Below are 27887 nucleotides of genomic sequence, written 5' to 3' on the forward strand. Positions count from 1 at the left end.
ATTTATAAGATTTAGATTCATTTTATCTTTTTATATTTGCAGGCAGGTTGGTTTTATATTATTGAAAACACGTTTTGAAAGGTAGTGTCTTCAAAATGTGTGCATCTGTATGTGTATGTGTGTGTCTGTATGTGTGTGCCTGACTCAATAAAGAATGGGAGCAAGTGACTGTGTTTGTGTGAGATCAGCTGTGATGGGGAGATTCCCTGTGGGAACACCCAGTTTCTCACGAGGGAACAAACTGAGATCAGGGTTGTGACCAGCTCATGTGATGGGAATTACTTTCTTTCTCTTGATATAATTGGAATTTTATCTTCAAGATGCAATGTTTTACTAATAGCACAGATGTAAGCTGTGTTGAGCTTCTGTGCGACGAAAGAGGATTCATTTTTGACGATTGTCAGTCTTTCAGTTTCTGTCTAGGCACTAGCTGCTCTGTTCATCTTGTTTTCGTCTTGCTTTTTCTTACAAGCCTTCCTTCTTACAGCTGGCCCAGTTCGAAATAGACATTTGTCTCTCGACACAGCCCCAGTCTCGAAAGGGAGAGAGAGCGAGAGAGCGAAGTAACATTCATAGTAATAGTGTATACATGTTCAACAGGACGTACTTTTGTCAGTGATGTGGATTCAGGCCAAGGAAGTGACTGCAAGAAATGCAGGAGTTGAAATGTGAAGTATGACTTAGGTGCTGGTACATTGTGTATATTTCAGCTTATCAACCTTCATAAAAAGGTAATATCATAACACAAGTCATGTATTTTGAAAATGTCTGTAAGTATCATGATATTTTTGCCATATTGCTCACCCTTATGAACCATTCAGGCTTCTATTAAACTGTTTTTGAATCAGTAAGGCCAGATTGAAAATGTGGCCCCAACAGCAAAGGCTTTTTTTTCAAAAAAAGGAAAACTTTGCTTAGGTTTATAAGACATAAAGAAGCGCTTTTATGAACCTTTCATGCTTTTATGAGTACCATTTTCTGTTGATTGTGCAACAGATGTATTATGAGTGTGATATTCTGTTATGTATTTGTGATTTTTTTTCTCATTTGTTTAAATCTAAAGTGTATGTGTGAACATGTTGTTACATTTTTTTGGTAAAAGTTAGGATGAGCCAGCTAATCTTTCAAGAGAAACAGCAATTAAACAGACATCAAGTTGAGATCTCTATGAAAGATGTCAGTAAATAAGTTGGAAATTCGTTCGACAGCACACATTTAATGAGCGTGATCCTCGTGATATAAAAGACAAACAAAAGAGCAACTGTTCCTCATGAGAGTGTCAGCATACGTGATCGTGATCAGACTGTGTCAGCAAGAATGGACATTTACATAAAGATGGGGTTACGTTATATTGTAGTAGGCTTGCAATGCATAAACCTTTCATTATACATGCACATTTGAGAGTTAAGTGGTGTAAAAACCATCAGCACTGGTCTACAGAGATGTGGAAAATGATGATCTGGTCAGATGAGTCATCTTTCACCATTTTTCCCACAAGTGAGTGCATGTGCAGCATACACCAAGAAGAAGGCGCAGGCCTGAATGCTTTGACCCCTACATTTAGGCCAGTGGCTCTATTAAGCTATGCTGGCATGGTTTCGTTCCCCTTGTCTTCTCAGAGGGAAGAAGCACAAGTCAATGCAAAGTTAATCTGACAGATGACCTTTACCCTATAATGAAACATTTCTATCCTGATGGGAGCGGTCTTTTCCAGGATGACAGTGCCCCCACCCACAGGGCACAAGGGGTCACAAAATGGTTTGATGAGTATGACAGTGATGTAAATTATATGCTGTGGCCTTCACAGTCACGAGATCTCAGCTGAACATTTGTGGTGTTTAGGACTGCGATGTTAGACAGCGCTCCCCACCAACATCACCAAAACATCAAATGAGCGATTGTCCTTTGGTGTTTCATTCCTACAGTACGTATAAAATCTATGCCAAGATTGAAGCAGCTATTCAAACAAACACAAGATGGTACTGGTTACAGTTCAGCAGCTCTGTGTCTTTGTATATAGAACTCTAAAGAGTAATGATGAGAATGTAGCTGGGCTCTTAAAAAGAAGCTAGAAGCTTTAGAAGTTTAAGATCAGGAGATTTACAGACAGGGAGAAGTGTATGTGTCTGTAGTTTCCATTCGTACCTGCTGTCAGTTATGTAACTGTGCTGCTGCTGATAATGGGCAGAGACTTGTGTATGGTGTTTGCATACCTTATCTGTGGACAGGAACCAGGTTTTGGATGTGTGTGCATGTGTGCGTGTCCGTAAAAGGGTGTTTGCTCTTTCTCAAGGTTCACATGCTTAAGTTTTTACACATTTTGTGTTTATTAAAACTTGGGTCCCAATAGATTTTGCTAAATTAACCACAAAGCATACATACATACATACATGTATTACGCCTTGTATGGCTAATTGCATTTATTTTTCACACAATTATTTTATTATTTTAAGTGATGAATATTCACTCAACTCAAAAGCTGATAATAAATTAGAGATGGGCAGTGTGCTAGAAATATAATATTGTGATGCCCATATCACAGAAACCAGGATTTCCCTTACTTTTGCAGAAGAATAGAGCTTGGTGCAGTATGTTAACATTGTTAAAAGTTCATGCAGTCTATATATGGACACTAAGCTGCAAAAACAGCCCATTGAATTCATTTTGAATTCACTGCTTTTGCAATGTTACAAAAAACCAAACATATTTACATATATCTGCCTAGTCAGCCAACAGCCTGTATCAGAATAGAAGTTATTTACATATGTCAGTCTTAAACACACAGTAACAAAAGCAGCCATGTAGATTCTAAAGGATAAAGAGAAGTTGGAAAATAGTTGTGTAAAAATGAATTATTTTTGGTACATAAACCTTCACAAATATTATATATGTCCCTCAGGGACAACAACAAAAATAATAAGAACATTTAGGATAACATTACATATACTGCACTGCACTAAATCCAGTTAAACAGAAATAACTATGTTCTCTTTGTAATTAAACAGGTAGTCGATCAGTGTTCTATGAAGATTTATTTATTTTTATGGTTCCTATTAAGCCACACTGTGCTCTAAACCACATCTAAAGGTCCTGCATGACCTTTTTTGAAGGCATGAATATGGTTTAAACAATCTAAGAAAGGTATTGGGGATGTATCTGCAGAAATGATTTGGGTGACTATTGACTTCGTGTTTTTAGCTACGTCAGCCTTGTAGCTCCAGTTTAAAACTAAAGAAGCAAAATTTGGACACCAAAGCCGTCCTGGCTGATGGATTACATCTGACTTAAGTTGAGAATTGTGTCAACTAGATTTTTTCTCAATCATTTCTTTACTGTAAAATTTAGCTGTTAAAATGCTGACAGTATTTTTGCATATTTATGATTTTTTTCTTCTTGCCTACTTGTTTCTTTTTGAAACTTGAGCCAAACGATTTCCTATTTATTATTAAAAAATATGTATTAAATTTAGTTGTAAGCATAATTGTATGCAGCTTTAAAAAGGTAAAAGTGAATGAAAAACCTACATAAAGGTTTGATTGTGTGTCTTTGTGTCTTTGTGTCTGTGTGCATGTGTTTGTGTGTGGCCAAGCCTTCCTTTGTCCCTGTCCTGGTTATTCATTTGCACTATGACGAATACATGATCTTGTTCCTGGAATCTCGTATGACAGGTTGAACATTTTTTTGGCAGTATTAGAGCCTCCCTACCTCCTCACACAAAGTGCTGCATCATGGGCCTCAGAGGTGTGTTTGAGTCTTGTGATGTAACAGGAAGGTAACAGGTCAAATATAATTGGCAAATAGTGCAGTTAGCTGGAGTGCTGACCCCACTCTCTGTTATCCCCTCGGTTTACCAAGGCTAAATTTAGCAAGTTTGTATAATGAATGAAGAGGAGTGAATTGATCAGTTGCAAGGATGTGTATTGATTTTACTGTGTGTGAATGGTGCGTGAGAGTGAGAGAGCAGGTGGAGAGAGTGAATTAAGAAAGCAAATAAAAAAAGCAGGAAAAAAGAAGGTTCTTTTAAGCATCTGTATAAGTATAATCTGTATGTGTATGCATATGCACTTTTTTTTTACATAGTTGAAAATGCCAGCTGCTGTTAACACTCTGTCAAAATTTGATGATAAATGGACCAATAGAAATAATCCAAAATGACTTGAAATAAAACCATAAAAAAAATTATATGTAGTAGCTGTCCAAAGAAAAACAAGTGTCTCTTAAATAGTAACTTCTTAGAAGAGGGCCAAAACATTCTTTCCTTTCAATGTAAATGAAACGTAAAGGGATTTTATTAGAAGCAATTTTGGAGCATTTCTGCTCCTCCAGTCATCATCAAATTTTTTACATAAAGTAAAGGACAGCTGCTGAGCTCAAAGTTTGGACATTGATTTTTTTTTTTTGATAGCAGCTAAATGTGTATATATGAGTAATATAAATACATTAACTTTTGATGATGGATTGCAACTGCAACCAAGGATACCCCCCTTCTAAATCACACCCCAAAATTCCTCTAGTCTTAGCTATTTTAGCATCTGGGGTACAATCAGCAATTGATAAAAGCAAAACAAGCTAGCTAGCAAAACTCTGTAATGGAACTGTTTTTCCATTGCAAGAGGTATGTATTTTTACTGCATTTAGTGTGTTCTCCACACACAACACACACCTACTTGCTTAGCTGTTGTTGTTTTTAGGGACTTTTCAGCCAAGCTAACTTACATTGCATAGATGGGCTAAAGATGGGCTTGTTGTCTGTTAGTTTAGAAATTCCACACTCAGTTTGTTTCCAGTCAGCATTCCCACCCACATTAAGCCCCAGATTTCTTAGGGTTGTCTCATTCTTATTACCAGATCAACTATGAATTGTCCAGCACTAACAATTAAATACGTTAGAGTGCGTCAGCATATCTGCTGCGAAATATCAAGTTAATAATAAGCCTCAGTTCATTTTTAGGGTAATTTCCCTTTTCCTTTGGTTGATAGTAGACCTTACAGGCAAGATGGATCACTGTTTATTTAGCTCTGGTACCCTCATAATGTTTTGTAATGAGTGGCAGAGAGACATGCAGAGATTAGACCATAGACAATGCAGCACTTGTTTAAGGTCGCTGGAGCTAAACAGAGGTTGTGGTGAGAGTTTGTGATGTACATCTCTGATGATTTTAAATGCATCCTGCATATTATTGATGGAGTTCGATTACTGTTATGCAGCTTGTTTCCATGCCCGTGACCTGTATGGTGCGCACACAGGCATATACACATACACAAAGGCACTCACTGGTGTTGTGTCTGTGAGGGTAGTGTTGCATAAGTGCCCCTTCCCTGTTTCTCCTTGCCAGCACAGGTGTAACTTAATCTCAGGGTACCAGAGACTGTATGCACACATGTCGTCTCTGGCTCCCTCCTTATTTGTCTTTGGCTAATATGTCATAGGTTTGTAGGTTCCTTCATTGGACTTGCCAGCAGATTGTTGTGACCTTGCACGTCCAATTTTGGGGCATTTCCATTTACTAAGTCTGCTTGTCTTTCCACACTAAATGTAGATAAATATTGTTTCATACTTGTAGCCAAAGCCTTCAAAAAAACTTGTAGTTGGTGGAGGACAATACTGTGCCTCATATTAGCGTACAGTGGGCATCGTCAGTACTTAAGAATACTTAAGTTTGAAAATCCCTAGTCAAACTTTTGCATATGACTGTATTTCATTACAAGCTTGTAGCGTAGCTGTCTACAGTTCCGCTCAATTGTTGGGAGATTGTGAGTACAATTGTGAGAACCAGAAGTGTGTTTTCTATGACATTGCTCCTGTTTTGGCACCTTTACTTTTAAGGGTGTGGTGTTTTACTCTTTTCAGTTCCAGCTTATTATATCTCAAACTTTGAAATACTGTGATGTGTATTGTGAAAATGCTTTCAAGTATCATGATGTTATACTTGTGCCATGTTACCAACCCTTCAGTTGTTCCCTGTTGTGTGTGTCTAGGTCATTATTCTGAGCCAGATGTTTTCTAGTGGCACATGGAGAGAAAGGTTTTAATAAAAGCTAGGGATTAAGTGTGTGCGTGAGCAGATGGGCCAGTAGTTGGGATTTTGATGGCACACACAGGAATAGCCTTTGGGCAAATGGAATAACAAAGGAACACCGGCTTATCTAGAGAACTCACTTATGGGTTCTCATTCTTCCCATTAAACTTGAAAAGACACAGATCTGTTGGTAAAAGGCTTTCTCCTTTCGGTTAACATTAATGGGATTAGTGTTAAAAGCTTTTAATTTCTTGCCTGCCACCACTTGTAGCAAGCCTGTACATTATGGATGAAAAATGCCCACAGAAACTCATCTGGAACATCTGTGGTTGGTTATGATTAGGACTGTCACAATGAACTTAATTTTTAAAGAATAAGTTGAAGATTCTCCACAAGGAGGATTATCACTGTAAATCATTTTGTGTGTATCATAGAAAGCAAGAAAACCTACACCAGAAGGATCTCATGAATGAAAATATGAAAAAAATGAGATAACAATAGGCTAAATGTATACAAACTCATCGCTGTTGGAAGGTGGCTGTCCCAAACCCCAACCCTGTGAAATTAATTTTTACATTTCAGTGTTTTTTTCAGATCTTTTTGTTGTCTTTTAAAGTGTAGCAGATTTAGATTTATCTTGAGTTTAACTTTAAAGACAAAACGTTTTTTCAAAAAATGCTGTCCCACATTTTCATGTCACTACGAAAACCAAGAGTATTAGTCCATAGGCAGAGCCTTATTTTAGCCACACCCCTGCCTTTTAAAGCAGGACGTGAGACTGCATCCCTGTCCCTCATGGCCACATGGTGAGGCGTTTTTGAGTTCTGCTTAAAATTGTCACTATTGAAACAGTCACTACTGAAACCAATTTGGAAGAAAGATCCAAATATTATATGACTAATATAATCAGCAGTGACAGCCGTAGTTCTCACTGAACACACTGAAATATTTGTGATTGAATGGAGGTTCATTTGCATATTACAGCTTTTGCTGATACTAATATTGAAAAGTCAGTATGTGTAGCCCATCTGATCCACTCAGAGACTGCCAGACAAGAAGTAATAACCCATCGCCTGGGATGAGCTGGATATGTGGGGGGCCTTGCAGCCCTGTGTGTGGGTCAGGGACGCCTGCACTGAGTGCGGTTAGTATGAGGAGTGCAGCGTGGGAGTGTTTACTTTATGAGATAGACCCCTTCACTTCAACGCTGGAATGACTGGCATGCAACCTCCCAGCTTGTGCCAAGTGATCCTATGCCAAAAGAGTCGATTTCAGTGATTCCGATGTGGTCGTCCACTACAGAGAAATGCAGAGGAAAGAAGACTCTGGGAAGATCTTTTTTTTCAGTTTGATTGCAGATTCATATATAAAATGATTATAATATGATGCTGGATCATAGTCAAAAAATTTGGATCGTCTGGAATAATAAACAGACTTGTAGATGATTCCATAATAACTGAGAGTATAGCATAAAGAATGAAGTTTTAATAAAATTAATACCCAGGCTGCTTCTTATTTCAAAGTGCTGATTGAATCTTGAGGCACATAACTTTAATTATAATAAAGTCATTTGCATTATATTTACACTATATACAAGCTGAATGCACAATGATGTTGGTGTATAATATTATCTGCTGATACAAGAAAAAAAATGGCAATGGTCAGATGTTTGGTGACATGTATTGTACTCCGGAAGAGCAGGATGCGTGACACTGGGCTACTCTGCTAAAATATCGACATTTTTGAAATTTTGCTGTATTTAATCCTATATAATAAATGTTATAATAGATGTTATACTTTTTAGTAATGTTAATCCACGTAGCCCCAGTTCCTACACTTTATAAATGTTTATGTATTGCATCAGCAGATATGTACATATTGGATATTGGCAATGATCCAAAATTCCCATATCACTGCATACCTAAACAAAATCATAATTTTTTATCAGAACAGTTCTTGTAATAATTATAGTGTATTTCTACATCATTGGCCTGGATGGATGAAAGCAGGCAGGTATGGTTCTGAATAAAACAATGTAAATTGAAGTATAGTAGTCACTAATGCTGAAAGAATCCATTTTAATTACTCTTTTACTTTTGTACCACAAACTACCTATTAGATATGCATTAGATTATGAACACTATACGACCTCTCGCATTAATATAATTACCTATAGCGGGCATGACACAGCCATGTTTATGTGACCAGCAAGGACGAGTTTCATTAAGAAGATTCTCCAGTGAGGCAGCTAACTGATGAAATATGTATATGAGCTTTCCCGACACGCAGTACTGCTGCACATGTCTTAGGAACTAACTCTCTATCTCTCTGGTATCCACCATGTAAGAAGGCAGCCTCAATAATTCATTGCAGTTGTTACTCCATGGTCGGTCACGTTTTAAGACAGAGCGTGTATCCCGTTTTCACGTGCTGCTCGTGGTAGTTAAGTAGCAACACTGAGGTTGCAGGGATGATGCAGGAACATTTACAGGAACGTTATCATGGGCAGCAGCTGGAGCTCTTAGCAGGTGTCTGGTTATAGCTCCAGTAAAGGCTGGTGCTATTGGCCTGGCGCTCATCATAAAACCTCTAAAACATACTTAAGTGTTGCAGTACTTGCTTGGAGTGAGAGGGAAGCTTTCTGGCTCATACATGTTTTGTGTTTAGCTATAAGTAAAAGGTAGTTTGGCAATAAATCTAATTTATTAAATTGTTCCTTTACCCCAAGTTTAGTTCAACAGTCAGGACATTTTGATATTGTTATGTACAGTACAGTGCAGTTATCAAATAGCCATAGAGTACAAGTTATTCATTTTTCAGCATTGGGGAAAAGGCGTTTTGGCTGATTGAGTACATTTGTGGTAAGGGCAAACCTGTGTAAACATGTTTTTTAGGTTATGTTATTTTGTACGAATGCTGCTTGTTTTACCTTTGGTTCATATTTCATTGTCTTCCAATCCACAGCTTGTCCAGCTCCACCTTACAGATGAACTCAAAGCAGAAGTGGTAGCATATGTGTTTTCTCCTGTATTTTGATTGGTCCTGCGCATTGCTTCATTACTGCCTATCCCCCACTTCTCCTGCACTTCATATGATCCAGATGAGGAATGTTTCTGGAGCTTCTTACTTTCCCATTTTCGATTTGACGCAGATGTGTGTGACTGTATGCATATGAGTGTGTGAGTGTCTGAGTACACTGCACACGTGGACATGCGGTACTGCAAAAACCTGAAACCTGTTTCATACACGCTACCTGTTATGAGCAACATGGAACTTCTTGCTCCAAATTTGTTTTGTTAACAGGTCAGAGCGTTCATATGAGCTGCGGGAACAGCGGGGCAGCACGTCCTAGACGTGTCCCAGAATCGGCATGGCATGTAGAAAATAGGAGTTGAATATTTTTTTTTCGGCAAAATACACTGAAATAAACTTTGAACAGCAATGAAAATGAATCCCAAATAGAACATCAAAAACCGTTAATTCTACAATTCATGACCATTATCAAATGAATTACTAACTAAACATGTGGCTGTTTACACATTTTCTAGTAGGTCTACCAGGCTTAAAATGATTGGCTAATCACAAGGGTTGTTTCTGACAAAATGACAAAGGTTTTATTCCTTAGACTTGTATTGGAGCTGTGAGGCTGACATAGCTCATACATCGCCAATTAGATGTTCAGCTTTGATCATTTACAGTGGTTTTCCATGAAAGACAACAAACGAGAGACCCCTCAGAAGAGAATGAGGGATGTTTTGAACATTGAATTCTTTTTTTTGTTGAATGAAAATAAATTTTTTTATTCTTCAATATTGTATTGAAATTGTTACACGGTTAGTGGTTTTACAAGAAAAACTATTTTTTGAATAATTTCTTGGTTGCTATGAGACTTTTAGACAGTACTATACGTGCTTCTCAAAATTTCATTACATAACTCTTGTGTAAACTGCTATCAGTATTCAGTTTCTACACTTGCTCAGCAAGGCCTGGCACTGTCTACTGTGTCTACTTGGACGGGTGCTATGCATTTCCTCATGCATGCTCTGACGTGTTACCAAAATACTGTCTTGACCTGCTGAAGTTCTCTTGGGAGTGCTTGGGAGTGGTGAGTGCTTGTGTGTTTGTCTTTTGAACACTCCTACATTGCTTATGTAACTCAAGACATGCTTAATTGAACAATAAAAGTTTGAACAAATCACTGTTCAGTGCTTTATGGATCATGAGAAACCTCAAAGGAAATATGGGTGATCCAGCTGCAGCACCTTCTTGAAGGCTGTAAGAACAGACTGTGTGTGTGCTGCACCAGGATGAAGTCGACCAGTCGAATGTAATGAGTAAGCTTGGATGATAATGTTAATGTAAACAAATAATTATCATCTGCAAAACTATTGCAATAAAGAAAATAAATGTGCCAGTTATGAAGTACCACAAGTGAGCAAGACCTTACCCTGTAGCTTGCATATTCCATCATAGTAATACAATTCTTATAATTAACAATGAGGCTAGCTTCTACACTGTAAAAAGGGCTACCAGCGCAGCCTAAACCAATTATTTCATGTGGCAAGCAAATTAACTAGTTTTATTCAACCTGAACAGTTATTTGAATGAATATTTCTTTCAAACAAAGTATTTTTTCAGTTGAATAAAACTAGTGTAATTGCTTGAACTGTTTAGAGTGTAATTTTATTCAATTTATATAATAACATAAATAACAATAAAATAATAAAATAACTCTGACTTATGAACACAAATGTGTTATAGATTGAAAGTTTAGAATGTAAGGTGAGGCATTTTAAGGCATAAATGCTGTTTTTCATAATATTGTTGAAGAAAGCCCAAATATAGAACTTCAGGGTTTGCATTTTACACATTAAATCTCTTTGCTGCTCAGCAGCTTTATACAACAGCACTAACCACCAATTACAAGCCCAAGTCTTTGACCGCAAAGCTACCATCACCCCTATTATTTACTTTAAGAATGTACACTCATAGACACGAATGACAAATAGACACCATGTTATCAGACTTCTATGTCTACCGTTAAGAGTTGGACCAAGGAAAAAGGAAGAGCTAGTGTGCGAAACAAAAGCAAGAACTTTTTTTTTCTTAAGAACACTGCAGTGCTTGACAGTGGACACACACATTCCACCAACAACAAACCAAACACATGCAAAAGTTGGGTTCTGTCTGCCAGTGAGCAGGCCTGCTGCTCCAAAACTCCCTTTTCAGTCTTGCTCTAATGATGTAATCATAGTCATTATATGTGAAATGAACTGTTAGTCTGGCGGGACTACCTCCGTGTTTGTGACACTCTAATTGGGTCCTCCAGGAGTTGGCCTTTAGATTTACTTTTGCAGTAATCCTTCGGTAGCATATCCTGTGGGTTTTAACTGTGTACTGCTAAATACAATTTTATTACTTTTAACATTCTATAGACTTGCTGATCGACTATGTTTAACATTTGTTGAATCTTATGAAGAGCGTCTTCTGGAAAGAAGATTTGTGTGGATGCCATGATTAATCGATTAAGCCTGATTACTAGAATAAAAAAAATAATAAAATTGACCTTCTTAATGAATTGCAACGATTAGTTGGCATGATAATGATACATCCTAATTTCTCATACTGTTCTCTGTAACAGCTAGAGTATGGCACACCCATTTAGATGCATTTTTTTGTTTTGTGAAGCTTAATTGTTTGCTTTACTGTATTTTATTGTGGGAATAAAACTGTGAATCATCTGTCGGGACATGTATCACACACTGCTTGCCTAACTACATGTCTAATAAACTAGTCATTATGGTTTTGTAATAGAAAATTACAGCCATTGTAATAGAGGTAGATCACAAGGTAGATGGCATGTTAGGTACTTGCATATCATTTGGTTATGGTGAGGGCTGGGTATTGGCAGTAACTTTGCAAAATGATATGTATCATAATGAGTGTCACGATACCATGTGATACAGTGAAGTACAACACACATTTTTTTGTTTTATTTGTTTTAAAATGTTTTAAAAATAACTACAGTATTGATAATTAATAAGATAAAATGAGGGAAATGTATATTATTTTTGTGAAGTTTATCTTTATAAACCAAAAAATGAATATTAAATAAATAATATTAAAGTAAATGTTGGTTGCACTTGTTGTTAATGTTCATTTTATGAGAAAGTGATTACTTTGAACATCGTTACTATGACATGAAGCAGCTCTATAAAAACATAACCAGAACACCAAACACTAATCATAGCAGGCTACAAACCAAGTCCAAGAAGTGAAACAAACTTGAGTACCAGGAATGATCATACATGGCTTTATAGTTTATAAATGACACTTACTTCATTCACGCTCATGGCAGCACACTAAAAATGAATGAACCTCCCTCTGTGCTCTGTTCCTCCAAAACAGGAGACAAGCAGTAGTTTTCTTCCGCAACAGAGCCTTTTATACAAATAATAACTAAACAACAAGTCCTGACAATTGGAGCACAGGTTTGCATGGCCTGGATGTCGTAAGTAATAAACTCTGTGGATTCTGTGCAGTATCTGTTTAATTTGTGCAAACATGCTTCTTATAAATTTATAAATACCCATGCAGCCATGACTGTGTTGATTAAGTCTGTTATGTAATCGCCTGATCACAATTATTTTTCACTATTGTAAGCTTTAACAATCATCTGTTTACATTGCAACAAACAGAATTTATTTGGGTATGTGTTGATCAGCTGAGGCAAATGCATTTATTATTTCAAACACAACCCTAGTTATGATTCTGATTATATGTCTAAAAGCAATGTGATAGACCCACCATATCTACTGTGACTTCTGTCAATATTCTATTAGGGCAAAGTGCATTTGTCCCAAGGTGTACTGACTGTGCTGTTCCTGACTGTATCAGAAGGTCAGTTTTGTGATATGATGATAGTCATGTCATTTTATGGCCATAATGAGCAACGTGACTGTGATATTGGGCGTTTATTTCCAATATTTCGATTCAGTCTATATTTTCTGTTGAATTCAGTGGTTAATCAATGCATGTGTGCATAAATAACATATTGTATTGTATTGTATTGTATTGTATTAATCCAGTGTTTCTTGCCCCGGCTCTTGGGGCCCATGTGACTTTTCCACTTTTTTTGCATTATCCCATATCTCAAAATGTGTATCCGTCTTGTGTGCCTGGGCTGGGTTGAGAAACACCAACTTAAACTGAACCAAATGTTAATTTGTGGTTTTGTCCCGGTGGTTTTCTGAGTCAGTCTTGTCTTCTTCGTGCTTACGTTTATTGAGGCTAGTCAGTAGTGAATGCGTGTTCATGCTTTTGTGTCATAAGTGCAGAAAGTCTATCATTGAGAAACTGTTCATTATTGAGAAACTTAATGCCAGCATTGTGTGGTCAAGAGGATTTCTCTGTAAAGCGTTTTTTTACTAGCGATTGTAAAAGAATGGGGCCTATACTGAAGAGTATGTGAAAACTGTAAACATATTTGAGAAGTTTGTATAAGTAGTTCACAATTGTAAGACCAGCAAGAAATAGACCACAAAATAAGTTGAGTGGTAGAGTACATAGTATAGTAGCATAGTAGCTTTTGTGTTTAGTGCTAGATCATTGTGTCTGCACAGTAGCTGCCTCTGACTCTGCTAAGAGACTTTTACACTAAAGTGTATCATATTTGGGACAAAGTTAAGAAGAAGCTTGTCTTTGGCCTTATGGACTTCCAGCTACCAGTAGGCTTGTTTTTTGTGGGGCATAGTTGACTAGCCATAGCTTGACAAGCACATGCTGTGGTGATTGAAATAGTTTAGATAAAGGGAATATACAATGACAAGTTCAACTTATTGGCAAAAGACTTTAAGGTTTACTGTTCAGTTTGAGATAGAAGAGCTTTGTTAGGAGTTTGGAGTAGCAAATGGAAATTCAAGGAACATCTCCAGGATATGTCTTTGCTAACAAACTGGTCAAACTTGATCAATTAAATTAAGTATCAATTGAACTGAACAGAAATCTGACCAGGATTTAGTGGTAGCATAACATGTTAGCAAAGACATGTCCCTTGAATTCTCAAGAGCATTTTCTCTTTTGTCAACATCTCAGCCTCATCCTGTCCACTCCATGTTGACCTCAGTTTCACTTCCTCCAACTTCCTTTTGCTTCTATCCTCCCGAGTCTGTGATGATTCCACCTACTGAGAGGATCAAATGACTGTGATTTTCTGATTTTCCTCTGATATGCAGACCACCGCTAAAGCTGTCATGACCATTACTTGTAGCAGATGTGCATGTGAGCTCTGTGGTGGAGAGAAACCAGGTGGGCCTTTTGCTTCCATGAAAAGTAGGGAAGCGCATTCTTTTTGGCATGTCGGTGTAACTGCGCCTTTGAACTTGGAGTTCTGAGACCACAGGTGGATGTTTGGGCCAGGTGTCAATGCTAATTATATGATGAAGTAACTATAAAATGGGTGCAATTTCCTTTTCCTTGATGTTAGAGACACACTATAAACTGGACTTGTTGACTACAAGCATTGGATTCTAGACAGAGTGTTTATTAAGTCAATTTGAAGATCAAGTTAACAGTGTGTAATGATTATCTAACTTGAATCAAATTTACACACCCTCATCTCTTTGCTAAATGTGTTCAATTGGCCAAGATGTTTGACGTTTGCTTCTTTACTTTGCACTGGAGTTCAAAGGCTAACAGGTAATTAACATTTGCTTCAAACGATGTTATGTTGTTAAGTAACCCTAAATAGACTTGCTTACTTATTTTGACATTGTAGAACATACTATTATCTATTAAAATGGACAAAAATGTGTGTCATCGTTAAAAAAAAGTAGTAGATTTTTGTTTGTACTTTTCCCAATTTTTATATAGCTTCCATTACTTGTTGGTCTGGCAACTACATTATTCTTGTAGCTCCAGTGCAAAACTTCAGACACCAAACATTTCCTGTCTGATCATAGACCCGTATCCTCTTATTTGGATAACCAAGTAGAAAAAATCAGCATTAATCCATATTTGAGAATGGGTAGGAGTAGCATAACTGTTTTCAGGAAATAAATAATAATAGTAACGCTTTTGCATCTGGTCATTTTGACATGGTTCCTTACTCTGGGTTCACACGAGCAGCGACTTTGGCCTCTTACCTCCCAAATTGCTGGTCATTTATTGCCTTTGGGCGATTCTAAACTCAAGCTGACCTTTGGTTGCCATGGTTTTACTGACACCAAGCAAATGCCATGACTTTACTGACTAGTGGCTACAGATTGACCTCTCAGTTTGACCACAAATCAAATATCTTCTCACCTAGATCTTAACACAGATGTTTTGAAGGTGAAAAGTGAAATCGCTTGTCTACAAATTTAATCCCTGCATAGTGCATTACTGTATGTGTAGTGAGTATTAGAAGAAAAAGATGATTTTACTTGTATTTTTCCTCAGACCTGGTTTGTCTGATGTCTGATGTAGTCTGCATTCAACCAGCACAGCTCAACAGCCACATTTATAGAACTATATCACCTAACATTGTGTTAGGTACAATAAATGTGGTGTTATTGTAGTATATAGTGCAGTAACTATGTTAACTGGCGTCAGGTACAGGCCTTGCTGATCATCTTCATTTGGGGTAAGGGGAAAATTATGACATATTCCACAAATTGTCGCTTTAATAGTACTTTGTTTATATTCCATGCTGAAAGCTTCCGCTATCAGTACCAACAGCTGGATTTGGTTGTTCACTATCCAGTCAAAGGCGGAAGTGTCAGTCTCTCTTCAAGTATTATGACCTTGCAGGTTGGATTGCGATATATCCTGTGGTGTATTGTTGGCTTAAAGCCAGCTTGGTCACGGTGACGCATGCTTGATAGTAGCAGCGTGAGGCTGTCTGATCTGCAAGTTGTCTTTCTAAAACAGCAGCAGATATCAGGAACAGATGCCTTGGCGCAATGCCCACCAGCCAGTGTGCTAAAAGGACAGAGAGTGGACAACATGTCTGCCATGAAAACAGCAGAAATCTGAGAGAGGCTGGGGTCAACGCTGCTGCATTAGCTTGAGAGCTTCATCCAAGAGAGGCAGATAGTTTAAAGCTTTGACATGAACTGAGTAAATGCACATTCTAGGAGGAGTTCAAGTACTTACAGTGTCCAGTTACAGGTTTGGTTAATAAAGATTAACATTTTTGCCAAGGAAGAGCACTAAAAATGACCAAGGGAGAAATTTGAAAGGAATAATAGGAAAAATAAGAAGAGGGAAAGAGAATATTTGGAGCAAAGTGAGAGATGTGAGGGAATGAAAGAGAAAGTAGTGAGAGATTAAGGGACACACTGACCCACTTTCATTAGTGAGCACTGCAGAGAGGGGAGGGAAAGAGGGGAATGAAAGATCAAGATCAGTGATGGATGGTTTCTCTCTGACATTTATAGTACCCCGGTCAGACTGTGAACTGCAGCAGCCTGGTTAGTAGGATTTAGCTGTGATTGAAGTCTTCCGGTGGTGGAATTTAGGTCTAGTTCATGCTGCTGATCTAAGGACTGGTTTGGGGTTGCTCTTATGATAGTTAGTGTTTGTGTTTTGGTGGGAGAAGTCTGAGGTCTCCTACCCAACTCGTACCCAAGAGGGCCATACAAAATGTCAGGTTTTGGGCCGGATTCAGGTTGGTTGTCTAATCAGTGATTTAATGTAGTACATTTGTTTTTAATTTGAAGGATTGTGCCTACATAAATTCTATGCACTCCCACCCAGTTCTCTCTCTCTCTGGATGGATGATGAGAGGAATATGTTGGCTTGGTGAAAGGTTACAGTGGATATTTCTCCTTGCTTGTTAAGTTCACTGCAAAGTGTGTTAAACATTTCTACAGTAGAAGCAGCAGCGTAAGGAACTTTGGTGCAGCAGGGCTAACATTTGATTAGAGGAGGGTAGAGGTTGTTCTCTGCCAGGTATGATCAGCAACTCCAATAAAATATACTGATGATAAATACTGTTGATGTGATATGAAAATTTTCTAAGCATGACATTTACTGCTGGTCTACTGAAGTGCAGTGCACTGTAAACCTGTAAAATTTAGCAATACCATGCGGGCCTAGTTGGCTCAGTTCTCAAGCTGTGGGTACAGGTTGGGTTTGGGCTTCAGTTTCATGAACCTCTAAGAAGAAGTTGGTCTTGGTTTGGTCCATCAGAACCCACTTTTATGAGAAAAGTTATAGAGGGCTTTAGTGTACTCACAATCCCTAAATCTCTAAACGCTCTTGTATTGTGGAAAAAAGCCTCAATTAGGGATGGGTGATCTTTCAAATGCAAACATGTCAAATTTGTTCATTGTGACATTGTATATTGCCAAATTATTGTTCTGTAGGTCAGTCGCTAGTGTCATGTATGCTTAAAACACAAAGCTAGGCCTAAATCACTGAATCAACCAAACAAGATATGAAAAATTATTACTGAAATAGTTACTGATACACCCCTTGGTCTCTGCTGAGTGTCTCATTTACCATCTTTTAATGCAAACAATGGTCAGTGATCAAAACTAAGCATATGTGTGCATTCTATCAGGGTAAAGTGGGCAGAGTGGAGGGTGAGGAGGGGCATATGCTACACCCTTGCACAAATGACTTTTTCATCTGCTGCTTCTAGGATTTTATATTTAGATTTTAGTTTAGATTTTTTGGAAGGTTTTTGTTATAGGGCAGGCACAACAGTTTAACATATATATAACAGTTTAATCACAACATTTTAAATTATTGAATAGCCAAACTTGAATGGTGTGTCGAAAATTGTAGCAAACCTGAAAATGTGTTCCATTACACCGATACCTCTTATCCTAGCTACATGCTATAAACCTCTGCTAATCTTTCTGTTTACATTTTTATTCATAACAATATAAATATTTTCTCATTGATTAAAAATGTACATTACAATAGCAAAAATGGTTAAAATGCTCATCCATACCAATAGCTGTGACCGTATCTGAGTCCAGCACACAAACGTGCAAGCACTACTAGCACTGTTAGTCATGACCTGCATGAGAGTCATGTGATTATAAGAGCAAATAGCCTGAATGGAGTGCAGAATGTATGGAGAGCCCGCATGTATTTATGAGTCTAATACTGTACTCTGTGTGGGTGATGCAGCCATTTATGATGATGAATGAAGATAGTATTTATAATGATGATGATCATAATAATCATGCTGGTGGTAAAGTTGACTATATTGATGATAATGGTGATGATAATGGCTCTGATGACGATAATGGTGATGATGGTAATAGTGATAGGTATCCACTCATTCTCTCTCCTTTCTCTCTCACTCTATTCACAGGCAAGAGGTTCAGGAGAACTGTGTTCGCTGGCGAAAGAAATTCTCCTTTGTGTGTAAGCTGAGTGCCAATCCTAACACAGGGGTCCTGGACCCCTGCATCTGCCGTGTGTCTGTGCGAAAGGTACACACACACAACCACACTCTCACACTCAGGAGCGCATTAAGCATCATTAACATGGTTTGCTTTACCTCGCACACATTTAAACACAAGTCTTTTAAATATATTTAAATGTATATTTAAATATGATTTAAGATTGCGATTACTAGGTACTAGGGTGGTCATAATTAAGTCAGTTGTAGTTACCTTTTCTTAAAAACTCAGATTACTTAATTAATTGTGAAAATAATTGTTATTTTACTCGATTATTAAAGTAGTCAACAGTGACTGCCCTAAATGATGTCTACATAGTCAATGTTCTTTGGCTAATATACTGTAGCACTTTATTTTAATGATAATATTTATCATCATAACACATGAATAAGCACGTCATAATGTATTTAAAATCAATACTCAACTATTTATAAACTGTTTATGTCAGTGTTCACAAGATGATATTAGATGTTTTGTGAAGTAAATGATATTGCATTGTAAGAGTGGTAATATTGTGTTTCAGGGTGCTTGTTTCTTTTCCTTTGTGCTTGAACTCTGTTCACCCTGTACAGTAACCATGGCAATAGCTAACAGATTGCATAATCATGTCTATCTTCTCTCACTGGTCCTTTCTGTCTCTCTCTCTGTCTCACTTTACAGGAACTCAAGGGTGGAAAGTCTTTTTCAAAGGTACGAGTCTGCCTTGAACTTTCTCTTTGACCATTGCGTTCCCGTCTCTTTCCTACTCTTCATGCCTCTTTCTTATCTTTCTGTTTTTAGATTCTTCTGTTTCTGCCCATCTCTCTGTTTCTCTCTGTCCATCTCTCATCCTTTCTCTTGCTCTCTCTCTGGAAGAAGTCAGAGTGTCCATTTATCCTTTTCAGCCTATGTTTGTAAACACACGCTCCCCTGGGAGTGGTGGAGTCGTTTTCATGAACACTCATGTAGAGAACAGAATCTTTACTGCATTTGGTGTGTTAGTGTGTAAACTTGTGCAACTTTGTATTCTCTAAGTCATACTCCTTACTGCATCACTCACTATAATTCAATTCAGTTTTGTAAGTTTTATTGGCAGGACCATATTTACATACCCTATTACTAAAGCACCATCAAAAAAACGATGATAAAATGGTACTTGTGCACCACAATACTGATTTTTAGTTTTAGTGGTGGGCATAACAGCCATATTTGTTACTGGAATTTGTGAGGCATTGTGCATCATATCTCATTTTTATTTAACCTTCGTTTGATGTTTATGTTTTTGTTACTCTGTGGGTCTGGTGGACCTACCGCATTATTGTTTTTTTAAATCAAAACAGCCATAACAATTTTTGTGAAAATACCAGATGTTTAAAATATCACACATGGTCAGCGTAGGGTTCTCCTTTAGCAGCTGTAGCCAGTCAGCAGCCTGTCCATGTTGTCCACCCTCACACATATACAAACACATACACACACAGACACACACCCACTAACAGCAGGCCATGTAGGAGGAGAACTGAGTGAAGGGATGCAGCACCTCCACACTTTTATCCCCCGCAACATCACACCAACACCACATGCGTAATATAAATGTGTAGGGATGTACAGTGTGAAGTCATTGAACATGTGTTATTTTATATGTTCTTCACAGAAAATTTTTTTTGGTAAACTTTGAAAATGCGTCCCACAGACACGAACACCACACAAGGAATAAGCTCCACGTAGAAGCCTTAAAGCTACTGCACACTGGACACATCAGGCAGCTGACATGCAGTGTCCAAAAATTTAAAACTGTTGTTTTTAATGAAGGTGTGCACACCATCCAGGACCAGAGCACAAATTCATAGTAGGTGACCACTTATAATTTACATTAAAAAAAAAACAGTCTTTAAGATAAATAGATGCTAACAAACAAATGCTAAGGGTCCGTTTACCTCAGCTATAGTTATTAGTCTAGTTACATTGTTTTTCACCTTATTCCTTTTAGTTTGAAACAGTTTATGAAGAGTTAATTAGCTGATACCAAACTTGATAAATTTACATGATGTTGAACATTGTATTGTGCTGCGCTTCCTAAGTGCTATAGCTGTGCTTTTTACTGTCTATGTGGTGCAGTAGCCTTTAGACAGCTGCAGTAGTCTTTGTATATTTCCTTTTTAGACTCTGCACTACCTCCTGGAGGAGTATAAATTTCAGACATCTCGTGGTTGTTACATATGAGAATACATAACCTTTGAGAAAAGCTAATCATAAATTCTAATTCACTATTTTTAGACTTTCATGACTGTTTAGATCTTATCTGTAGATTTCACAAATAACAAAACTGCGATGTATGTATGTAGTAATTGTGTGGTTTATGTTTGGTTTGTACCTGGTTAATCAGTACAATACTGTGTAAGGTCACCTTTGGTTTTAGAAAAATAAAACCAAACAAAACAGTCCAATCAAAACAAGCTGTGTCAGGTTTGTAAAACATTCTTTTAGAATGAGAGAACAATACAATACAGCAGTACATGGCTTTATTAACATTAATAATGCATACTAATACAAATAACATATCATCTGATACTGTGATACAGTGATATATTTGGAAAATATAGTGAAATTTATCAGTAGCGCCCAGCACTACCTACATGGAAGTTCAGATTATATCAGTTATTAGGTCTGAAGAGTAAGATGCAGATAGCGCAAGAGAGAGAGCGTAAGAAAAGCGCGCATGTGCATGAGAGAGAGAGAGAGAGAGAGAGAGAGAGAGAGAGAGAGAGAGAGAGAATGTTCTAGTAAGCATAGTTTCAGAGGTTCTAGCCAATGTAATGCCCTGTTCAGTGAGCTTCCCCAGTCTAGTCTGGACATGTATTTGGAATGAAGTCCCTCCCTGGAATTCCTGCTCTGTGTGTGTGTGTGTCTGTGTGTGCTTTTGCATGTACATTCTTCTGTGTGTTACTTTTTTACACCAATATAACATATTTTATGTACTATTAAGCAATACAGGCATCCATAGACAGGGAAGCCAGTGATTTGTAGCATCTTGAGATATTCAGTATCAGCATATTGCTGCCGTTGGAAGAAAACCTCATATCCCCAAAATGGTAACTTTACAGGAGAAGGAAATGTAATGTAATTATAATGTAAGTCAGTGGAACCAGAGTTTTTTCCAAGTCATTTTGGGCCTTTTATTGGTCCTTTCTTCATGAAATTTACACACAATATAAAGGGCAACAGGTATTTTCGAATTCTGTCAAAAACTGAAAAACTGAAAAACAGAAATGGAGATACGAGGTTTTCTTTCGACAGCAGCGATATACAAGATCTAGTTTTGCAGTCAACTGTGTGACACTATATTTGTAACTAGAGATGTTTTTCATAATCTTACAAACATTTGATCTAAAGGCGTTGGCTCAATTGTATGAAAATAGTTATATACTACTGCTCAAAAATTTGGAATTATTGCCATATAAGCCATTTTTTACATGTTTTATTCAATATTTCAAGAATTCAGGGAACAAGAATTTATGTTATGATAAATAATATGCTTTAATTATTTGTTTACATTTTTTCATTCACTTTAGATTTCAACATTTCACTTTTGAATTAAAATGAATTGATATTCATTTTATTGTAGCTTTATTTCCAGTGTTCTGCAGTTTTTTTTTTAGCATTTTAGAATCTGCTACACACCTGTGCATCATTCATCATTAAATTTTACAGCTTAAACCATGTCTAATATACCAAACAGTCTAATATTATTACCAAAATTAAAATGTACTAAATAAATTTGTACATGTATCTGCAACCAATTTGGTTTTATGCTATTGGAACTTCAAACTTTTCAACAGCAATTCCAAAATTTTGGATGGAAGTGTAAACAGTAAAGTTGACACCTGACACTGAGGGAGGTTCATTGAGAAGTCAGAAACCAACCTGTGATCTTCTAAAGCCAGCAATATGTGTTGAAAGTTCAAAAGAACTAAGCAAAATTGAACTACAGACAAAAAAAAGATTTTTTTGAAACATCGTCTCAGTTTGAGGTATTCTGCTTACTTTAAAAGATCACAGGTTGGTTTCTGACTTCTCAGTGAACTGCATTCATTACATAAATGTATTAAATTCTAACAGCAGCACACCTGATTTGATCATTTTCTTTAATGAAAGATTGATTATCTAACGCAGATATTGAATGGTAACCCAGCTTGCTCAAGGCTTGCTCAGTGAATATTGGTATTCATTCTAGTGTTTTTTTTAACGCTTATCACCCCGATAAATGGCTTAACATATCATTTTCTCATATGCCTTCTGCATAGTACTATATATTCCATGAAATGTTAAGGTCAAGGAAGACCAGTGACCCTGCAGTTACAGCATTCTGTAAATGTATTGCTGCTATAAAAATGTGACTTCTGTGTCAGAGTTCTTCCCTATCACATGATATGGACCGTCCCAAAGGAGCAGTAGCAGCAGAGTGTTTTCTGCTTGCTCGGCTGCTTTGATTGATGAGCTTTTGAGCTCCGCACAATCTTCTCGAGGCTTCTTTCAGCAGCTGTTTATCTTGTTTTTGCCATCTCAGTGGAGGCGTGTGACTGACATGCTGATTGAAAGACAGTTAACAGGAAACCAGGCCTACCAACAGCTACTGGATTTTAGAAGCAGTTCTAATGTAACATGTTTTGAGACAGGCATCAGAACAGAAAATTATCTCCTAGTGCCAAACCAGTATATTGTTTGATATTGGTTTCGACATGGTTTCACATGTTTACCAGCATTAGAGGAAATCCAGCAGATAGAGCACCAAAATTTTATTATGTTTCAAGAAAGTGATTTTGTTGTGTGTGAACATATCTTATGTGTGAGGTGCTTAAACATAAGGTTAGTTGTAGGTGTCTTCTCTCTCTCTCTCTCTCTCTCTCTCTATATATATATATATATATATATATATATATATATATATATATATATATATATATCCAAAATGGTAACTTTACAGGAGAAGGAAAAAACCTACTTTACTTTCAGTGTAAGTCAATGGAACCAGATGTTTTTATATAACGTGTTTATATATATATATATATATATATATATATATATATATATATATATATATATATATATAAACACGTTTTTATAAATATATATAAACACATTTTTTGTAATATTCTGTTGCTTATTGGACAAAAGTGATGATCATATCAGTCAGTAAAACCCCTTTAATCTCCAGGTTTATTAATTTTTTAAGATTTATTAATTTTAAGACTTATTCCTTGGTAACTCCTTTAAATTATTTAGTAAATACTATAAATTATTATTCACTAACTACTATACATTATTTAGACTGTGAATGTCAGAAGCTACTGTGAATTATCCAGTAACTACTGTGAATTCTTCAGTAACTACTAGGGGTGGGAATCTCTAGGCACCTCACGATTCGATTCGATTACGATTCAGAGGGCTGTGGTGCGATTATAAAACGATTATCGATGCATCTCGATGCATCTTTTTTTTCTATATAGCATTTATATTTTCTCACTGTGTGAGCTCAAGTTTCGAGTTCAAGTTTCAAATTTATTTGTCATTTGCACAACATGTCAGGACATTTATGCATTGAAATGCTTGTGGTGAGGCTCAGCTAATCACTCTACAGAAAGTAAATAAGTAAAAATAAAAATACAAGAAAAACCAACTGAAATATATTAAATATACACAAAATATACACAGAATATAGAGACAGTATACATTTTAAAGTGACTAAGTGACTCTGTGTTATTGTTATTTAAAGTGACTTGGTACTTTTAAAGGGAGTTTGCCTGTTCTCCCCGTGTCTGCGTGGGTTTCCTCCGGGTACTCCGGTTTCCTCCCACAGTCCAAAAACATGCAGTCAGGCTGATTGGACATGCTAGATTGCCCCTAGGTGTGAGTGTCTGTGTGAATGTGTATGTCTGTCTGTCTGCCCTGCGATAGACTGGTGACCTGTCCAGGGTGTATCCTGCCTTCCGCCCAGTGACAGCTGGGATAGGCTCCAGCACCCCACCGTGACCCAGAAGGATAAGCGGTTTAGATGATGGATGGTACTTTTAAAGCAAAGTATTTGTCATGATCCATAATGAATTTACTTCCAATATCTTTTTTAATAAAACAAATGGAAGTGATGTGGCAAGTGAACTAGAAGGCTTTCATTCAGTGCTCTTGTTTGGAGCACGAGACGCTACTGCCACTCATCTGCGATAAAATGCGCAGTTACGGTGAAATAAGATCCAGTGGTAATGGATGTCCACGCAGCACGTTACAGCTATTCTACCCGTTTTCTTTAGTGATTTTATAACTTCGGTTTTGGTCTCGTTGTAGAGACGGGGGGATCGCTGTGTCAGTAAAGTATCTCTGAGACGGGACGTGTGCAACATAGCGCGAAAGCCCTGTTTCGCAACGACTGAGAACTGGCGTGCAGACTGCAGGTCACATAGCAGCGATGCGTTATTCGCATTTATAAGCACTGCAGTTGGTTTCCTAGTACGTTAAATCTGCAACAAGAGACTGTCACACACGAAAAAGTGGCGAAGCTGAAGTCAGCTTCTCTTTCGAATTATCCCGTTCCACCTTAAATGGTGCCGCATTTACATTTGGCGCCTCAGTTAGAATTTAAGGTGGAACGGGTAAATTCGAACAAGAAGCTGGAGAATAAGAAGCGACTTCAGCCTCGTAAAACAGTCGAACATTGAGAGACATTTAACTGATCTACTTCTGAGGAAAAGTTTTCTGGTGGAGATGGGAGGAAAGCGGCTATAGCTGAAGCTTAAAGCAGAGCAGAGTAAGTCTGCATTTTCGTTTATATTGTTTAGCCTATACTAGGACATTATCACATACTGACACATACTGGACATTAAATGTTGTGGCTCCCAAGATGGTTTGATTTTTGTTGAAAGGACAAAATGGCTCTTCCTGACATTTGGGTTATCGACTCCTGACCTAACCCAGCCTTTAATGCAGAGGGTGCCGGTCGGATTTCTCGCTCATCCACTTGTGTTTTATGTTATGTGCCGCCACAGACTGTCCGAGCGCTGCACTTCCGCACTTCCAAGTTCCGCCTTTTACGTTCCGTCAACATTACGTTATAAATTAAATATTTAGAAAATCGATTTTTGACATTTGTGAATCAATTCAGAAATCGTTTACGTCCGTATTGCGATGTATCTAAGAATCGATTTTTTCCCGCACCCCTAGTAGCTACTATGAATTATTCAGGAACTACTTTGAATGATTCAGTAATTGCTATGGAAATAAATATATGTATGAATTAGTATTGATGAATTAGTTTTACTCTTGGTGATTTAACTACATAGTTTTTATTTTAACTGTAATCAGATCCACCAGATTCCCCCGTTTAGATGTGCCTGAAGACTTTTTAAACTGAAGACTTTTAAATTAAGAGTTTGTAGATAAATAAACTGCTCAATGTGGGGCCTGTAATCAGCAAAGAGTGGAGGCTTCTCCTATGTAATACACCGGAATAAGAGTATGTTACTGCAAAGCAATGAATTATCTTGGAAAAAGGGATTTGGTTCAACTAGACGTCAGTAAACATGCTGAGTGTTTGTTGTTGACTCTTGTAAACTGTTTTGGGAACTGCTAGCTTCCATACAATTATAGTGGGTAGTGTAGATGGTCTGGTTTGAAGGACAGGGCAATGTTGTTTTGGTAAGTGCTCTCTTGTACTTTGGCTTCCTCCTCATTTGCTGGTGTGGCAAGAGAGCAGCGTCCTGGAACATTCTGCCGACTGTGCAGAAAAAGAGAACGAGGGGAAAGAGGGTAGACCTTTGGACTATGGCCATCTGACCAAGAAGGACAAAGACAGAAATAAGGGCCAGAGAGGTCGTTCCAGTTCCTGCTGCTCTCGCACAGTGAAAAATGTAACTAGATTAAGGCCATTAAAACAAAAATGACACTGAGGTCCTAGTAAGTAAAATCTGGTGTCTCGTAAAGAATAGTGCTGTGTTTAAAGAACTTAATGTCTGCTCCTCTTTTTTTGACAAAACAGCAAGTTTTCAAAGGTCTTCTCATAATTTGTGAGTCTTTTTAATGACAATCTAATTCAGTAAGCTGAACTCAATTTAACTGAGTGCAAACAAATGTTCTGCACTGTGGCTTGTCTTGCCCATTTTAGTGGATTACATTGGCCTGAATTTGTTTTACTTAGAAGCGCAAATGTATAGAGTAATTCTACTGATTTTTAAAAAATGTCATCATCTAAACAATCATTCAGAATGTTTTTTAATGTGAAGTGGTTCGGTTCTGATGTCTATATGTAAAATACACATTTAGTATTCTAAATAACTAGTAAGTCTTGTGAACATTTTATAGGCTGCGTTGATAATGGTAAAACAGTGGTAAACATGATAATCCAGCATCTTTTAAAAAACTACTTCAACTGTCAGTTTAATAGGTGCTACTGCAAACGTGCATTTGTGAGATTCATGTGAAATCATGGCAACTTCTGTGCTTCTAGGCTAAAATCCTATCTGCAGACTATCATAAAACAACATCTCACACATCAGACAACATATTCTTAACTATTTCTATTGCTTGGAATGACATTACAGCTCAGTGAATTAATTATGCAGAGCTTCATGTCATCTCTTAAATTGAACTCTGAGAGAGAATGACCAAGCAGTGCTACATGTAATAGTAATTCTTTTGCCAGAGATGCTATGATATCACTTTTTCTTTTCTGATACCAGTACTGAAACTTTGAGTGTTGACAGAAAAAAGTGGTGAAGTGAGCTGTTTATAAATGATGTTCTACAGTGCTCACAAATCTTAAAGCTGCACTATGCAACAAATTTTTTTTTGGTGAAATTCACTTACATCCTAGGAAGACATGGCATTCAGCAGGTTTTGACTGAGTTCTCTTTGAATACTCTTTCAATATGCTTGCAATCATTAGATTTATCTGCTCACGGAAGGGATCCGAAGCACAACCAATGTTACAGAATGTTCTTTCACACATGCAATTACACATTTTTACCAGAGATGTCACCAAATCCCCAAAACCTATATAGTGTAGCCTTAAACATCTACCTTACAGGAAGAAATACAAAGCCACTTAGACAATACCAAAGTTTTTTTTTCAGTTTAACTCTTTGACAGCAAAAAGAAATTGTACACAGCAGACTTAATGCTGAATGGCTACTAGTTCTTATGTCAGTGTTATTTCACTTTATGTTGAACCACAAACAATTCTGTGATATTTCAGGCCAGATTTCAGATCATAAGTAGATGTTAATTATTTCCTTCCCGGCCGTCTCTATCTTTGGCCTCCATTTCCATGGAGATTGCCGAGCTCCACAAGTCTCGTTCACCTGACTGAAGCGTCCTACTATCACGTGAAGAATGTGGATCTCTTAAAGAGGATAGGAAACCGCTGCAGTCTCTAAACAAAACTTGGCAAATCCTGTCTGGTGGCTCCTGAAAGCAGAAGTCTAACAGGCAGAGAGGAAGC

General features: G+C 37.4%; 1 protein-coding gene across 1 annotated transcript in view; it reads left to right on the plus strand.

The window, feature by feature from the left end:
• The window catches only part of fam102ab (family with sequence similarity 102 member Ab), a 62589-nt gene that overhangs the window by 17674 nt on the left and 17028 nt on the right, over nt 1–27887 (plus strand). Inside the window, exons 4-5 of the mRNA XM_036580417.1 lie at nt 18331–18451; nt 19082–19111. Coding sequence (XP_036436310.1) covers nt 18331–18451; nt 19082–19111 — 151 coding nt within the window. The remainder of the gene's footprint in view (nt 1–18330; nt 18452–19081; nt 19112–27887) is intronic.

Source organism: Colossoma macropomum, unplaced genomic scaffold (genome assembly GCF_904425465.1).
Source record: "Colossoma macropomum unplaced genomic scaffold, Colossoma_macropomum, whole genome shotgun sequence".
Classification (NCBI taxonomy): Eukaryota; Metazoa; Chordata; class Actinopteri; order Characiformes; family Serrasalmidae; genus Colossoma; species Colossoma macropomum.